General features: G+C 35.4%; 2 protein-coding genes across 3 annotated transcripts; one reads left to right on the top strand and one right to left on the bottom strand.

Annotated features, from left to right (window-relative positions):
* Window positions 1–4,991: 4,991 nt before the first annotated feature.
* On the bottom strand, window positions 4,992–8,626 carry LOC116106820 (G-type lectin S-receptor-like serine/threonine-protein kinase At5g24080). The gene is made up of 5 exons (XM_031393136.1): window positions 8,353–8,626; window positions 6,699–8,047; window positions 6,423–6,603; window positions 5,836–6,289; window positions 4,992–5,759 (listed from the first exon to the last, which is right to left on the bottom strand). Exons 1-5 carry the CDS (start codon window positions 8,604–8,606, stop codon window positions 5,409–5,411), a joined length of 2,589 nt encoding a protein of 862 aa, XP_031248996.1. The 5' UTR covers window positions 8,607–8,626; the 3' UTR covers window positions 4,992–5,408.
* Window positions 8,627–9,322: 696 nt separating this feature from the next.
* On the top strand, window positions 9,323–15,795 carry LOC116106890 (probable membrane-associated kinase regulator 6). Of its 2 annotated transcripts, none has more exons than XM_031393195.1 (5): window positions 9,323–9,612; window positions 9,886–10,041; window positions 10,313–10,387; window positions 14,970–15,655; window positions 15,754–15,795. In XM_031393195.1, the coding sequence occupies exons 2-5, from the start codon at window positions 10,016–10,018 to the stop codon at window positions 15,759–15,761; spliced, it is 795 nt and encodes a 264-aa protein (XP_031249055.1). In that variant the 5' UTR covers window positions 9,323–9,612; window positions 9,886–10,015; the 3' UTR covers window positions 15,762–15,795. The 2 variants fall into 2 exon arrangements, with proteins under 2 accessions (XP_031249055.1, XP_031249056.1); XM_031393196.1 differs by lacking the exon at window positions 9,323–9,612 and adding an exon at window positions 9,629–9,698.
* The last annotated feature ends 1,505 nt before the right edge of the window (window positions 15,796–17,300 follow it).

Here is a 17,300-nt window from a genome sequence, read left to right as displayed (position 1 = left end):
ACATATGCTAGTTATCAAATAGTATTCTTGTGTACGAAAACCTAATTTTTTGAAATATATCGGTATTGTATCGTATCGTAAGATACGTCTTTTTCAAAAAAATTAATAAATAATCAAATTTTCTAAAAATTAATAAATCCCCAAATTAATAAAGAATTGTGGTATTATGACTTTAAATACAGTATTACACAATCAAATTTATCCAAAATTCCAAGATCAATGTCAATATCTATATCTCCACTTATATTATTATATCATGTAAAATGGGTAATACATATTCCTCTTCACTCTCTCCATGCAAAAAGGTAAATTGGACAAGTTTTAGTGAATCAGGTTAGGTGACCCGGTTTCGACCCCAAATTTTTTTGGACCTTTGGCCCAAATTAATAAAGTCGTATCGATTTATATCGATATTTTTAAAGATACGAACGGATACGTATCGTATCGTAGGATACATATCAACGTATCGAAGGTTTAGGATACACTCTCTGTAAGTATCGTTGGCGACCTGTATCGAATCGTATCGTAGAACGTATGGGTTGTAGGTACTAACAACCATGCTCATATGTGTTCAAAAGCGGTTAACTGAACTAGCTAACCACTTTTTTTAACCGAAACTGAACCAGTTAACCGTTTTCTAAACGAAACGATTTTTTAGTTCGGAAAACCGATTTTTCGGGTAACCCCAGCCCCGACCTCCCTTTTTTTTTATAAAACTTATTTTTTTTAATTTTTTCCTAAATTAAATTATAAATATAAACAATACATATCCAAATAAAAATTAAACGCTCATACATATCTATTGATCATTACTAACAATACATTAAAAATTGATACAAATAAAAGTCCGAAATGAAATTATTTTTTTATTTAATATATAATATTTATTTTTATTTTTATTTAATTAATTAATATATATATATATATATAACTGGTTCAAAAAACCGGTTTCGATTAACCCTTTTTTATTTTTTCCCGAACCAATAACCGAATCAAAAATCCTTTTTTTTGAATTTTTTAAACCTTAATCAAACTGTTTTTTCGATTCAGTTACTGGTTCAATTTTTGCATTTTTTTTTGAACACCCCACATATGAGGGATGAGAGGCTGGCAATTTGCCGATATAGGCAAATCCCAACCTCTAAAACCACCAAAATAATGTCATGCGCGTGTCATATTTGTACAGATTTTCAGCGGCTAACGTTTGCCTAGATCGGTAGATTGTTGGCCGCTCATCTGTCACATGTCGGCGGTGGCGCCAATAGTGTGAAGGGAATTTGCTGGCACCAATTTTGAATAGCAATGATCGATTTAAAATTTTTTTATTTTTTTGAAAATTTTAAAATTTTTCAAACTTTTACATACTTTACAAATTTTGGAATTTTTTATCTAAATAAAAATACATTTTATGTTTATTAATATAAACAACCTTAAAAAATAATATTGTTTTCTTAAATATTAGTATTTAAAACCTAATATGAAATTAATTTACTACTTCAAAACCATAATAAAATCCACTATACTTAAAAATTCAACATTTTACTTAGAGGACATTTTTGTCCACATATTATATATTTGGTTCCATTCCTTCCAAATTTATTCTTACAACTAAACAATGTTACTTACATTTCATTCACATATTCATCATTATCCATATTCATATTTCCATGAGCAATGCTAGTTTTACAAAGACACATATAAAGGGGGTATACAAAGACAATCCCCACCCTTAATATTCATGATTTCTCTCTCTCTCTCTTTTTCTTTTTCTGTTTTTTCTTTGTTTTTTTCTTCTGGATGATGTCACTTTGTAGCCCTCTTTGTATGGGTCTTTATAAGGATAGCATTTTTCTATTTCCATTCCATTGCACTCCATCTCCAGGAACCAAACATCACCACAAAAGAGATGTTTATCGGACTCTTATCTCTGTAAATTAGATGGATTGTCACTGGGGATGATGCTAACATTATTTTTAACAGCTTTTTATTGCTCGCAAATGTTCGGTGTCACGTTATTTATAAAATGCATTTTAGTGTTTGTGAATATTTGGTATTATAAACCCATTTGTTGGTAATTCAGATGATTAGGGTGAAATAGAGATGGTCTGAATAAGCATACAATCTCAAATTCGATTTTCTATCTGAGTATCCATAATTTAAATGAAAGGTTATGACTGTAGGTTGCTACACTAATCTCTCTCAAGAATTAATCACGTGTAAGCTGATCCGACACTTTGATTAAAAAAAATCAGTGTTATATATATATAGTTTTAATTATTATCAAATTACAATATTACCCTAACTAAACACATCTTCCAATGTATAAATGAAATGATATGTTGAAGGTCAAATATTTGACCATATAAGATGGAAAAGACAGATTAGCATATCTAAGTGAGAGAAAAACAGATACATGACGTGCACGTAGAGGATGTAAAATTGTAACATGACCAGAGTTTGCAGACTTTTAGCATTGGAAAAACAAGAACGCGGAAATAGACATTTGATTTTTATTACAGTTTGCAGAAACGTTGTCCATTACATTAGAATTTCGTAACACACCAACTCTCAGAAGAAGGCGAAAACAATGTAACGTAAAACCGTGTGAGAGACGAAGTCAAGCCTCAAACATCACGTCACGCTGTTTGTCCATTTTATTCCAAGTTCTTGCTTCCAGGAAACTCCACACTGAATGCTACTGAAACTGACTACCACAATCCAAAAATCACGGTTTGGATTTTTCTGTCTTAACCGGAGAATGAACTTCCGAAGAAAGATGCAAAAACGAGAACTTAATAAAAGTTGCAGGACTCTAAATTGAATCACGGTTTTATGATCAGGATAATCTAGTTGATACTAAGTACTACTTGAACTTACAGGACTAATTAAGGCATTAAGCCCACAAAGCCAATCCTCAAGGGGACACCGTGCTGATCAGCGGAGCTGAACTATCGTTACACAAAAATGAGTGGCATGCAAACAACACAATAACTGTGAAGACAGTCAAATTGAACGCAATTGACGAAATATAAACTTTGCGCTTAAACAGCTGAAACACATCAGGCTTTATGATTTCATGGTATGGCCTCTTTTCACTGCTCGAAGATTCTCCAATTTTTATAGAGCACTGGGCGCTTCTGCTCACGTGTATCTGCTTGTAAATGACTTGTTGCTCCAGGTAGTTCATATCAAGATGATAATGAGTATTGTAGTAGGAAATTGCAGCATCCAAGAACGCCATGAAGAAGATTATGGAAGATAATAGAGAGACTGTGAAGGGTACCCACCAGCGTTTACATTGGTTGGACGAAGAGAGGAGTGAAACTGAGATTAGAATCAATCCCTGGAAAATTATATACACAATTGTTAGGTGATACGCTCTCGTTTCATAGAAACGGACTCGTTTCTCTTGTTTGTCGTTAATGCGGCCTAGATCGGTGTGGATAGTTTGAAGCTCCTCAAGTTCCATTGTGTTAAGTTGCTGTTATTGTAGGTTGAGAATTATAAGTAATACTCTTCCTGCTTATATCTGGAACTCCTTCTAAAGAAGAGCTACATGCTGGGTGTGTATATATATAGAGTTCAGAAACAACTGAGAGAACAGATATGTGTTAGTAATTTCTCACTCTCTTTCTCAATCCTATTAAAAGGTTAATAAAATATTATTCCTCTGTTAAATATTAATTCTAACGAGAACAAACGCTAGATCAAAGTTCAAAGGTAAAGGGGTGAATAATTTCAAATAACAGTATTATTTTACTTGTCAGAAATTTCGTCCTGAAGTTACGCTAATGCAAANTACTCTTCCTGCTTATATCTGGAACTCCTTCTAAAGAAGAGCTACATGCTGGGTGTGTATATATATAGAGTTCAGAAACAACTGAGAGAACAGATATGTGTTAGTAATTTCTCACTCTGTTTCTTAATCCTATTAAAAGGTTAATAAAATATTATTACTCTGTTAAATATTAATTCTAACGAGAACTAACGCTAGATCAAAGTTCAAAGGTAAAGGGGTGAATAATTTCAAATAACAGTTATTTTACTTGTCTGAAATTACGCTAATGCAATTTAAATTTGACTGGTTGTTTGACAAATGATTTGTAAATTTGGAAAACGATCACAAAGGAAGATGGTAGGAAATTCTGGTGGACCCTGTGGAGGAAATGCATCGGATTCTCCTCTAATCCGCGTTTTCACTTAATAAAATTTTCATTGACTAATAAAATTTTCAATGACTTAAAAACTTATGACAAATTGAATTATTTATTTCCACCTTATAATTGCTGTGATTGGAAGTTGCATTTTCTGAAAACGACCTAACACCTACTTCAAGTCCTAACTCGCGCGTGGTCAAGACTCAAGATGCAGTTTGTTGTTCTTGCTTCGGAATCATTGTTGCCCTAGTTAAATTTTTTTATAAAGTAAGAAGGCAAGATCTTTGTATATCCTTTGTCTGAACTCTGAAGTAAGTTTCTGGCCTGGGAAATTATTCTTCCACTCATCAAATCATGCAAAGATTCTTCATACTTCTACTCTGTTTTTGGCCGGAGAGTGGAAACTTTTAATTGTTCGACAACATGTAGGTTATTTCAAGCTTCATGGATTGGCAGCATATAACTATTGAGCTCGGAAGGCTCCATCCATATTCATCATGTTTCTTCTCAGTTTTTTTATGATCTAGGAGGTTTCTTAAAGATACAACATTGAAGAGATAAGAGTCATTTTTCTGTTTCTTTATCAATTTCTGAAATGTTCTTGTTTCTCGTAGGGAAACACAAAGCTGCTAAATTCAAAACGAGTTTTTACATGAAAGCACAATCATGGTGATGGAGATCTTCCATAACTTTATTTTCCTGGTATTTTCTAGTACGCTTTCTTGAAATTTACCCTTTCGTTACTATACTGTGAGAGACAGAAATAAATAAATAAATAATTAAGAAAATTTAAACAGGCAATGAAAAATTTACCCTATGTACTTAAAGTGTTTGTAAAAAAAATTAGCAGAATATAAATAATAAGAGATCATAAGTTGAGAAAAGAAGCTTCACTCCTACTGCTGATCTCATCTCAGTCCAATTTCAGTAATCAAGGCTTCAGCTCAACATGGAGTTGTGATGCGGTGCTTCAGAATAACTAATTGTTGGGATTATCTCACTAGTTACAGTCATTCCAAGAATGATAAATCTGATATTAATCAAGCTTCAGTTATTCAAAATTCCTTCAGAATATAAATTCATCTTTAACAGAGCAATTAACTCATCTCAACACAAAATTTGACCAGCCGAGATGAACACAAGGTATAATGAGAAGGCTTGAGCATGGGGCTTAAGCCACTTAAGGGTTATCCTTGGTGCACATATCCTAATTCTACATTATCCAAAAATATTTGGTTTCATGAACCTAGACTATCTGGGTGACATTGTGGAATAACTGCAGGTCGCGTGCGAATGCGTATGCGATGAAGGAAGACTGTTGATGGTGACGGAGCTAAATTGATTAAAATCTATCTTCATGGCTCTGTATACATGGTCTAAGCCTTCTTCAATCAATTCCAAGACTGTCTGAGGCATTGGTGGTGTGTTTATGTCAATTGATCCTTCTAACATCTTCACCACTTCTCCCATTGAAGGCCTCATAAACACTTCATCTTGAATGCACCAAAACGCAACTTTTAAAGCTCTCGTCACCTCTTCTTCATCCACCGTCCCTTCCAGTCGTCCATCTGCAACTTTCAATGGTGTCCCACTTGTCAGCTCCTGCAAATGGCAACATTGATAGAAATAAGGATTTGATATTATGCTGAATTAAGCAAAAATAAGCATTTTGAAGTACCTTAAAAGCCCATCCAGGATAAAAGAAGTCATCAGCATCATAAGACATATCAAGATTTCTCCTGCCACCAACAATCTCCAGAAGAAGCATTCCATAACTGTAAACATCAGCCTTTACAGTTATAGGCCGGTTACTAACCCACTCTGGAGCCAAATAACCTCTTGTTCCTCTGACCATGGTGACAACTTGTGAATGCTCTCTTCCCATTAACTTAGCCAGTCCAAAATCCGATACCTTGGGGCTGAAGTTCTCATCTAGCAAAATATTTTCCGGCTTTATGTCACAGTGAATTATCCGATTTCTGCACTGCTCGTGAAAATATGCAATCCCTTGTGCCGTGGCAATTGCTATATTGAAGCGAGTAGGCCAATCCAGCAGCTTGTCGCGGGAATTATATGAAGGAAAGATCCATTTGTCCAGGGATCTATTTTTCATAAACTCATAGACTAAAAGACTGCCAAAGAAACAAAATTTCAAGTAAATTAAAAAACTTGATCATAACTCCTGCTAGTTTGCATAAAGACTGAGATGAACAAGTTTTAGAATCAAACATTCATTTATGTATTGAAAATGAAAGTATTGGTTACCGGTGTGAGCCCTCAGAGCAGTAGCCACATAGACGAACCAGGTTCATGTGATGCATTGAACCAATGGTATTCACTTCAGTTATAAATTCCTTCTCTCCGTGAGGCAAAACCCTGTCCAGTTTCTTTACTGCAACCAGAGTCCCATCTCCAAGGCTTCCCTTGTATACACTCCCAAATCCTCCTGTAAGACAACATCAGAAAAGTAAATGCCAACAACAATTTCCCCTGCATCTGTCTCCTCTGTTCAAATATAAAAACCTCAGTTATATGACTAACCTGTTCCAAGAAGCTGCGAAAAATTGCTGGTACGAATTTGTAAATCACGGTAAGTAAAATTCAGTGGAGCACCAGTTTCAATCAAAGAGTTTTCCATAGCTTTCTTCAAGGCTCGCTTTTTATGAACATTGAAATACAATAACAAGCAGAGGAGTCCAATAAGGACAGTCATGCTGAGAACAATAGGAATGACCAAAACCTTTTGGCGGACACTCCCAGACCCTTCTGAGGAATCATCAGATCCTCCCGGTGCAGTTGAGCCATTAGCCCCAATTTTCACAAACAAAGTCGAGCCAGGGTCCTCATAGCCACCAAAATCCAAGCCCCTCAAAACCCAACAGTAAGGCTTCTCATCATCAAGGCCATAAAGAGAAGCAACACACTCACAATCAGAAAGACAAGCATCACCACATTTAGATACTGTGTCAATATCACTGTAATTGGTTATCACTGAATAATCAGAGAAATAATAGTTTGTTTGGGCCACCGCCGCAGTTTTATACTGGGAAGTTTGATTTTCTCTCCTTGAATCACATTTTCCAATCGATGATGAAGACTCTGAACACTGGCCATCGCTTCCTCCTTTAGAAGTACCGGGCAAGCATGTACAAGAAGCATTAGTCTTGCTTCTGTCCAATTTACATATCCCATTTCCACATATTCCAGCAATATCACACGGGTTCGAAACAGCAGCCCATTCTGGAACCCATTGGCGAGATCCATTAACATCATTGTCCCATCTATACAAACGTATATTCCCATTAGTCTCAAGTATCAATCGCCGGAGAACTGACAAACGAGTCGATTGATTTGTAGCGGATGACAAGCCACCAGTATCACCATCATTCTTGTACACATAAATTGCTCCACTTGATGTGTCACCATATACTATTCCAAAGCTTCCAGCTTCATCTAACACAGCAACAACATCCCCAGTAACATTCGAAATCTCTGGCGAAGACCAGTAGGATATATTTGCATAAGCTTCAGGTGAAGCATCATATGATTCAGGCAAATTATAGGTCAATGCAAGGCTCAATGACGTGGGCTGTTGCAGCATTTTGAGTGAGTAGTAGCCTCCATGTGAAGGTGACTTGGGCGAGGTCAGTTCAAGAGAAACACCTAAGGGCTGGTTTGGGAGTAATGTATCAGAAGGGTGCCAAAAACTTTGCCAAGCAGAGCGGTTGTTCGTGGTGTAAAGGATGAAATTCCCGGATTCTGACATGACTGCATATTCAACCCCGGCGCCTGAGGTGTTTGAACTCCATATGGCGGCTTCCCTGTCGATAAGAACAAGATTTCCGGTGGTGTCCAGATCCAGGATTGCGTCTTTGGTGACAGGAGAGTTTCTAATAGATGATCATTGAGAGAAAATCAAAGTTTTGGCTTAAAGAGATCATCATATTTTACCTGCAAGAGCTTTCGTAAAGACTAAAGACTAGAGATGGAGAAATGGTTTGTGCTTTTTTCTAAGTCATAAACCAGTAACCATCCAATGTTTCATGCACTCACTCTCAGCTAATTAAAGTTGAATTGGATTGAACTTAATTAGCTACTGTCAAGTTGGACTAATGCTCAAATACTACGTACATTTACAAAATCACATAAGCAACTAAAATGAACAAATATAAATGACGATTACTGGAGCACTTACCTGTTAGCTGACCAAACTACTGTTCTGTCTCCAGGGAGCTCAGCAAACCAGATTGCCAGTTGAAAGCGGTCACGATTGTTAGGCACTGGCGTGAACCCAAAAGCAAAGGTTCTGTTATCAGAAACCCAAGTTTGGCCTTCACTAGCCAACAGTCTCGAACCCAAACCAATTTGGCTAGCCGTGCAGCAACTAAACCCAGTTGCCATGACTAAAAACACAAGGAGTAACCATGAAGAACACAAAGAAGGAGCCATGAAGAGCTATAGTGAAGCTGAGTAAAACTGAACAACTTACTTAAATTGGCAAGGCGATGTTCTTATAGAAAGTAAAACAAAGTGCACAAGTGTTTAAAGTGGGGAAGAAAGATGGAAGATCACACCACGTATACACTGGTGGGTGAGCTAAATTTTGAAAAAGAGTTCGTATCATATGGTCGGCTGAGAAGAAGAACTGGGAATTAAGGCACGTGTTAGTTGGTATATGGTGATGAAGAAACTGTAACTAGCCGAAAGGCCAAGAGCTTTTGACACGTAGTTGATCTATTTTGCATGAGAAATTATTCAGATTTTCACATTGTGTTCTTGTACATATCAGTGTACTTTGGAAGGAAGATGGTGATTGTTGACCAATCAAGGTGATGATGGTGTGAACCACAGGAGATGGATTTCAATTATTAGATTTTCATTCTCTGACTTTTGTAGTAATACAAATTATTGAGCATTACTTTATATGTCAAGAATAGATATTTGACTTGCAATTTCTTCTTTGTTTGACTTTTGAGCTGACAAATCTCTCTTTCGTCCCATAACATCATATGATATCTCCACAGAGTTTCAATGGGCCATCGAAAGAACTAAGCTATTGAAAATTTGGGAATTTAAAGCTTTAAGGGGAGCTGAACGTCGTCGTTTTTCACTTATTTCCCTCTTCCCTTAACATTCGGGCGAACACCTCGCGGCTGTTAGTTTCGAGGAAACTGGTGACTCCATTACCATTTTCCCTGTGTCTCCAGAAGGACCAAAACGACGCGTACGAATCTCCATGTCCGTTGATTACTTATCCGATCCATAAATTAGCTACTTTCTACTCCTGGATTTCAATCAATCCGGTGCCACCATGATGTCATCACTATGTTCCCACACTCTCTCGTGTTCACCATCTCCCAATTATTGGCATTGGGTTTTGAAGCCTCCAAGGATGCCGTTTTCACTCCACCGAAGCTTACGTGTCACTGCTTCTCCCCCTACGTTTCTCAATCATGTAAGCTCCTTATGCTTCCTCTACACATCTGTTTATGAAGTCTTTTCAGAATTCCAATACCCAGCGTTTTGGTTTCCGACAAAAAGGTGAAACAAGGTTTCTTTTTTAAATTAAATTCTCAATGTGCAATATGAAAACATGAAAGAATCAGGTAAGTTAAGAATTTCAGTGATTAAGCTGCTTTGTTAAGATATTTTCATTTATTCAATTGTTCTTGTTTACGATAACACAATGAGTAAGCTTGGTTAAAGTAAAATTATGAATTTCATGCAGAAATGGAGATCTGAATGCTTTAGAAATGGAGATTCCTCGTATTCTGATGCTTCTAAGTCCGAGTTTGTTTAAGATAAATTGCAGGAAGAATTTGCTGAGCCTGAATTTGATCATTCAACTGTTTTGAGAAATGACACGGTTTCAAGTCTTCAAAAGGTAAGCTTTTGCATTATGCCTTACAATTTTCATCATACATTGATTTCAACCATTTAACGCATAAATCGTAATTATTTGTTAGCTAGGAATTTATATTTAAATGAATTCAGATGATTTTTCTCTTACATTGAGGTTTCTTGGTCAAAGCATCTAAGTGGCCATTTTAGCGGTTACGGTAACAAATTAATTAATTATGTACATTTATTTATATAGGATACAATGGCTAGATGTTTTGCATAATTTTAGGATTTTGTTTTTGTTTGTGTATTAGGGTACGCATGCACTATTTTAGCTCTGGATCTTGGACAGTACCATGGACGGGAAATGGGGAAAGACCATTCTGCAGGTGAAGCATTTTTTAAGTCAGTTAGATAAGAAAAAAAAAAAAAAAAAAGGATGTTCTGAAATGAAACCGATATTAACTTTATCTAGTAGTTATTTTTAGGAATTGTTTTCAAACTATTAAATGCCACTCCTTTTTTACGGGTGGTGATACCTTCTGGATTCTTATCATGAACATTTAGTCTGTACCTGTTGGTCTGAAATTGTGATGCAACTTTAGTCTATAAAATGATGAAGGATTCTGCAAAAAAAATGCATCTATTTACCAATGTGCAGAAATTTGTAGTGCAGTTCTCGATTCAACTTTAATTATGTTTGAGCAGTAATCCAAATAATCTGCTGACATACTGAAATTTTTGTTGTTGAGGGAACAAAATTGAACTTTTATTAAAAGGGTTACAAATTAGTAACCGCTAAGATATTTTCACCTTTCTCTAGGGACAAATTTTAAGAACAAAACACTTGGACATGATATTGGATTGATATTGCAGCCATATTACAAACATGAATTGTGTGTTAAATTTTAACATGTTGGGATGGACAATTTATAATAGATTTTAGTTTTAGAAAAATGCTATCCTTACAAAGACCCATACAAAGAGGGCTACAAAGTGACATTATCCAAAGAAAAAAATAAAGAAAAAACTGAAAAAGAGAAAGAGAAGGAGAGAGAAATCATGAAAATCAAGGGTGGGGATTGTCTTTGTATGCCCCCTTTGTATGTGTTTTTGTAAAACTAGCATTGCTCTTAGTTTTAAGCATCTCCAATTGGCATGGCAATTGAAATCCATTGCTTTTCTTTTTAAGCTAGCTGTAACATGGTCCAGTCTTCATGCTTCATGTTAAAATTTTCATAATAAACCTGATGAAATCATGTTTTTTAGTGTTCAAATGAACTGTAACAGGTTTAACCATGTTATAGGACTTTGAACTTAAATTTGTGAGAAAATTAGGCAAAAAAAAAAAAAAAGTAAAGTGAGGTTTTGTGGTGTCACAGGATATGCTCCTCTGGATTGCCTCATTCTGGTTAGTAGGATCTTGGGTAATTCCACTCATAGCTCACACTGCAGGGTTTGGAAAGAAGTCCCTGACATATAGAGGGCAAGCCTTGTATAGACTCTTGACTGATATGGCTGAAGGTCTCATNTAACATGGTCCAGTCTTCATGCTTCATGTTAAAATTTTCATAATAAACCTGATGAAATCATGTTTTTTAGTGTTCAAATGAACTGTAACAGGTTTAACCATGTTATAGGACTTTGAACTTAAATTTGTGAGAAAATTAGGCAAAAAAAAAAAAAAAAGTAAAGTGAGGTTTTGTGGTGTCACAGGATATGCTCCTCTGGATTTCCTCATTCTGGTTAGTAGGATCTTGGGTAATTCCACTCATAGCTCACACTGCAGGGTTTGGAAAGAAGTCCCTGACATATAGAGGGCAAGCCTTGTATAGACTCTTGACTGATATGGCTGAAGGTCTCATTGGGATTGCAATCCGTTGCCATTGTCTCTCAATGTTTCATCCCCTTCCATCTGATTGGTTCGGTTTTAGCCTTAATGGAAAGTGGCAGTTTGATTCGCTTTGGGCTGCCTTACGTTTCCATTGGTCAACCAGCTCTCACAGGTCAACCTGAATTTGTTACCTGTTCTTCCCTCCACATCTGTTACTGTCTCAAGTGTTGAGCAATCAATTGTTGCACGAGATCCGGTGGCAATGGCACTCTATGCAGTGGTTGTTTCAGTTTGTGCCCCCATTTGGAAGGAGATTGTATTATGTAGGTTCCTTCCCCCTTCATTGACGAAGTAAATGCCTGTGTGGTGCTCAATTTTGGTGAGTTCAATGGCGTTTTCCGTGGCGCATTTTAATATGCAGAGGATGCTACCACTTGTGTTCCTTGGGTGGTCATGGGTTCTGTCTTTGCACAATCAAGAAACCTGTTGGCATCAATGCTCTTGCATAGCCTGTGGAATGCCTTAGTATTCTTGGGGCTTATGAAATAATTTTCTTGCTCTGTACTTATTTTTTTTAATCAGCTATCAGCTTTCCATTACTTAATAATGGAGTTGGTCTTTAGGGAACTAGGGTTTACCTAATTTTAGCTTGGAAGGTGTTCTACCAGGTCGTGACCCATTGCAAGTGTTGTTTCTGACATGAGAATTTCAGGTTTTGTCCTGTTCCTACGACAATCTGCAACATAAAACGGAGAATGCCATAGTCCTTTTATGAGAAAATTAAGGGTGAAAAAAGAAAAAAAGTAGTTCTCCTTTTTCATCCTTTTTATTGAACTGATGGCAGGTTACCTCTATGATATCATTTGGTGAATTCTGACTGTTGAAGGACAGTTTAAAGTCTGCAATCATAGAGTATTCCATTCAGTTGGAAAAATGTTAAAGCTTCATTATGTAGACAGTAGATGCTTTTCAGGACCATTAGTTAGTTCTCTTCGCTACTGTGCATTTGCACTTGCTGATACATCCTCACTATCTAGGAAGAGATTTGCAGCTATTAATTTTAGAAGACCAGTTTAAGCCTATGAATCAGTCTTATAATTCTTGGTGAGGGCCACTTACTTAACCCCAGTGTTGGCCACTAGACATTTGTACAGACTATGGTGTGGTGTATATTCTCTACATATAGCACGATTTAGACGGCTCAATATTTTACCTTATCAGGAACTAGATTTATTTCTTCATTCATGTTGAAATTTTTCTGTAATTCAGTTGCATTAAGTTATCGTTTTGTTGTGTTGAATAAATACTTTATAAATACTAATTTTGTGCTACAAAAAACATTCTATTTGGAACTTAACTACTTTATGAATGTGCGGATTCTCTAGTAATTGCTTTTATGTTGTGATGAGGGTGGACCAATTGTTTAGGAGTCACGATCATTATTTGGCTTCTGTCCCAGAAACTTTGGTCAATGTCAATTTCATTCTCCAACAGCTCTGGGGACCCTTGTCTGCTATTTTTGTTTTTGTAGATTGTTTGTAAATAATAATTAGTACTATTTCTTATGATAAGGACATTACTTTCTCTAGCATTTAAGTTTTGAGCAAATTTGAACTCACCACCACTCGGACCGTTGGTGGATATAAAAGCGTAGAATTTCCTTACCAAGAGAACTAACTGATATTTTTGCCTTCCTCTGAGATTTCAAATGTATCACTTTAACCGATTCAAGGACAGGGTTATAGCCATGGCCTACGTATAACTGTAGGTATCATAATATTTATCTATTTTCTTTACTGAGTCATGGAATTTAAGTCCAATGTCTTGTTGTGCATTTGTTTTGATGTTGCAATGAATGAGAGAGGCTGTGAGAATCTTTGTCTGATTACATTTTTGCCCAGAATTGGAAACTGAAATTGCAATTTGTTAATCTTGTCAAATGGTATTATGACATTTTTCTTTTCACACAAGTTGTAACTCTAGCTATCTCTGGATGGAAAAAGTATATGCATCTAATAACTGTCTAGCTATAATTCCTGGAAATATTAAGGTTTTCCAGGGTTAGTAAATCTTTATTTTCCGAAACCCTGGAAGAATAATATCTTAATTCTGCTATAAATCCTTTTTTCTTGTTTTATAATGATGGTCTGATGTAACTCCTGCAGCAGTTTATGGTCACTTAAATATTCTATATAAAAATCACTAGCATGTTATATTTAATTGAAACACACCTATTCAGAATCTTAAGAGCCTGTTCATATTTAATAAAATTCATATCTTATTTAATTGTATGTAGAGCATATGAGTTGTATTTTATATTGTTGTGTTTTATGAAAAGTAGTTTATTCTCTAGGTTGAGGCTTTAGGTCAGTGGTTAGAATGTAAACATCAAAGTGGTGAAGTCATCCTTTCAAACCAGTGATGCCCACTCAAAAAATTAATCAATAGAGTAATAAACATTATAAAGGATAATGACAAAACAAAAGCAAATGAAAGCGATATTATCAATTTTATCTACAATTTATTCGATTTTTTTTTTTTTTATATTTTTATGTAAAATGTTCTAAAGCATAAAGAATTTTAGTTGCCAACATAAATTTGAACTCATTGTGGTAGTCTCTGTTTATTCTTGTTCTAGGAGCAACTTCAATAATTAATGGAGTCTGTGCATGAACCTGCTTACCTAAACCTCTGCTTAGCTCATCTATTTCTCCACATATTATAGAATCTATATATAGGTTTACAAGAAACATTTGAAAGCATAAGACTTTAATCATATTATTCTCTTTGTTTCAAGAGGTTGCTTCTAATAGAATATTGGAATATGCATGAACATATTTCTTTTTCCTTCTAATTCCTGCTGATCAAGTGTGAATTAAATTTAAAATTTAGAGGCATTTTTGAGAAGTTTAAAGAAAAAGTAGGGTAGACTTGTGATGCAACAATACCTTTGTGGGTGCTTGTGGGGGCTCACCTATTTGTTTCTTTTCTTCTTTTCCCTTTTCAATTATTAAAATTCATTGTCTCGTGCCAGACAACCACATACACAACTGTTAGAAAGATGATATTAAGGTATATAAATATGGTAGAGATATGTTCCACCTTGTTATCTTTTTCCCTTATAATTTCTTCTTCAGTTCTCTGCATATCTTAATATTAGCAGCCATGGAAACTTCCCAGCCTCTTTCAATTGAAAGTTTTTCATACAGTTGGTTAGTAAACTTGAAGCCATCTTTAGAAAGCCTTGACAACTCCTTTAGGGCCTCACTTGATGCATGTGATGAAGCTTCTTTCATTGAGATGGACCCAAGAATGCCACCATCTAAGAGATTCATCAGAAATTCCCAGGAATTCAAGTTTGATTTCCCTAGCTCACAAACTCCTCTTGCTCTTGTTCATGCTGATGAGCTGTTTTCCAATGGTTATGTAATGCCTCTCTTTGTTGATCAATTGAAGATGGAGGCATATGAGGCCTCGGATTCATCTCTAACCTTGCCTTCTACCTCTTCACATGCATCAAAACTTGTGGTTCCGGCTTGTAAGAGAAGATGTTCGTCCTTGAGAAGGTGTCGAAAAGTATCAAAGAGAATTTTTCAGAAATATTTGGATTTTCTTAGGCCATTGTATCAAAGAATAAGTGGGCACAGATCAAGTTCTAGAGCTGAAACTGTTGATACAAGAGTTCATGGAATGAACACCTGGGTATATTCTGCAGAAACAACTCCACGAGCAAGCGTCGCTTACTCTGCCGATGATTGGCGCAAATCTTGTGACTCTGAAAGCTCCATTTACGAGGCAGTTCTCCATTGTAAAAGATCTATTGGTAAGACTTGAACTTTTTGCCTATCCTTGTTCATGATCAATTCTAATTAAGTCATTTTGAATGAGATTACCAAGTTTCTTTCTCTTTGATTTTCTCAGGAAAATAATTTGAAGCTTGCTGTTCAACAAAAGTAAAGGAACAAAAAAAAAAAAGAAAGGAACATGTGAAGATAGGAAATAAGCAGCCACTTGTGTTTCTTGTCCTTTCTTGATCATTTCTCGTTGAGATGATAATGTAAATTTGTCCTATAAGGGAGTAGATAGAAACTGTTAAGGTGGTCGGCAATGGAACCTGTGTGGCCATGCCTGAGCCTGTGGGAGAGAATCAAATTAATCAAAATATGAATTATTACGATTTTGGTTTTGTCTTTTCTCATTATGGAAGAAGAGATATCAATTAAAAAGAATCTCTTCCTTTTTTTTTTTTTTTTAAAGTTTCCTTCTTTCTTAATGCAATCAGGGATACTTTTTTTTTTATTCATTTCCATTTTCTAGAAACACACAATGTGATTATGTGAGGAAAGCATACTGAATTTTTTATTTCCCTTCTATTATTTCATGTTGTTGGGTCCTCCACAATCCAGATGTCCCTCAATTTGTTTTGAGAAAATTGAAATTAGCCTTCTGCCCTTGATGTTGAAATTGAATCTTGGGATTTCTCCATGTTAGCAGCTGATTTCTCGTTTTTTGTTGTTCAGTCATTCTATTTAAAAGCTTAAACTATTTTGTAAGAGTTTAATGATACGATTTTCACCTAAATTGTCTGGGGAGAGATGCAATCAATGTTGTAACCATAAGGGGAAAGGGTTTCAAGTTTAAGAAGTTATCTTAATTGGAACAAAACAAAACAAGACATGTACATATAATTTAATAAAGAAACTTGGGGATGTCGGCCATTAGAGGGCAAATTAATGCATGAAGATCTTCTAAATTGATGAAACCACTATTAAAATCATATATTACTATTCACTTCTGATTTGGGTCACTTTCTCATACAAATGTTCAATGATATTTTTTCTCAAGAGGGCTGTGCTTCCAATAGCTGTTCCTCTTCTTTGTTTCTGTAAAATTATCTTTCACGCATACAATTAATAGAATTTAGAAATATTAATGTGGTAATTAATATTTAATTAGTGACAACCGGTTAGTATTAAGTCCATTAATTATTGTTGCTTTTTTTTTTTTTAGTAATAAGATGAAGATGGTTTTGAAATCTCTGTCCCAAGAAGTTCACCAATTAATGTTCAAAAGACAACTTAATTGCATGTAGGGGTTCTAACTAATTAATAATTAATATATCTATAATTATAGATTACTTGTGTTAGTCTGCCCACTAGCCATGAAAATTGAAGGGAAGAAACTTGTGATAATGGCATAGAATCAAAGGGGGAAAAAAAACAAACAAAAAACAAAAGGCTGCATAAACTATTAGTTCATGGGAAAGGTAAAGCTTTTTCCACCAAATATTGTGCCATAGATTGAAACATGTTGCATGTATTTTGGCTTTTCTGTTTGTAAGTGATTGAACTTAGGCTTCCTAGAGAGCATTTTTTACTGCAAACTTTAGTGGCATCTTTGCAACACAATCATATTGTGGATTCTTTTTGTGCCTAATATCTTAAGCAGCATTGTAGCACACATTTTTG

The sequence above is a fragment of the Pistacia vera genome, unplaced genomic scaffold (assembly GCF_008641045.1).
Source record: "Pistacia vera cultivar Batoury unplaced genomic scaffold, PisVer_v2 Contig524, whole genome shotgun sequence".
NCBI lineage: Eukaryota > Viridiplantae > Streptophyta > Magnoliopsida > Sapindales > Anacardiaceae > Pistacia > Pistacia vera.
This window is presented reverse-complemented; position numbering and strand designations above follow the sequence as displayed.

What these genes read in the sequence shown, in the direction of transcription:
- LOC116106820 (XM_031393136.1), bottom strand. Translation starts at nt 8,606, where the DNA reads ATGGCTCCTTCTTTGTGTTCTTCATGGTTACTCCTTGTGTTTTTAGTC. An exon ending in TGCTCTGAGGGCTCACACCG is followed by an intron (nt 6,290 to 6,422) that starts GTAACCAATACT and finishes TTTCTTTGGCAG; the next exon opens with TCTTTTAGTCTATGAGTTTA. An exon ending in ATCCTGGATGGGCTTTTAAG is followed by an intron (nt 5,760 to 5,835) that starts GTACTTCAAAAT and finishes TGCCATTTGCAG; the next exon opens with GAGCTGACAAGTGGGACACC.
- LOC116106890 (XM_031393195.1), top strand. Translation starts at nt 10,016, where the DNA reads ATGACACGGTTTCAAGTCTTCAAAAG. An exon ending in CGGTTTCAAGTCTTCAAAAG is followed by an intron (nt 10,042 to 10,312) that starts GTAAGCTTTTGC and finishes TTTGTGTATTAG; the next exon opens with GGTACGCATGCACTATTTTA. An exon ending in GGGGAAAGACCATTCTGCAG is followed by an intron (nt 10,388 to 14,969) that starts GTGAAGCATTTT and finishes TTTCTTCTTCAG; the next exon opens with TTCTCTGCATATCTTAATAT.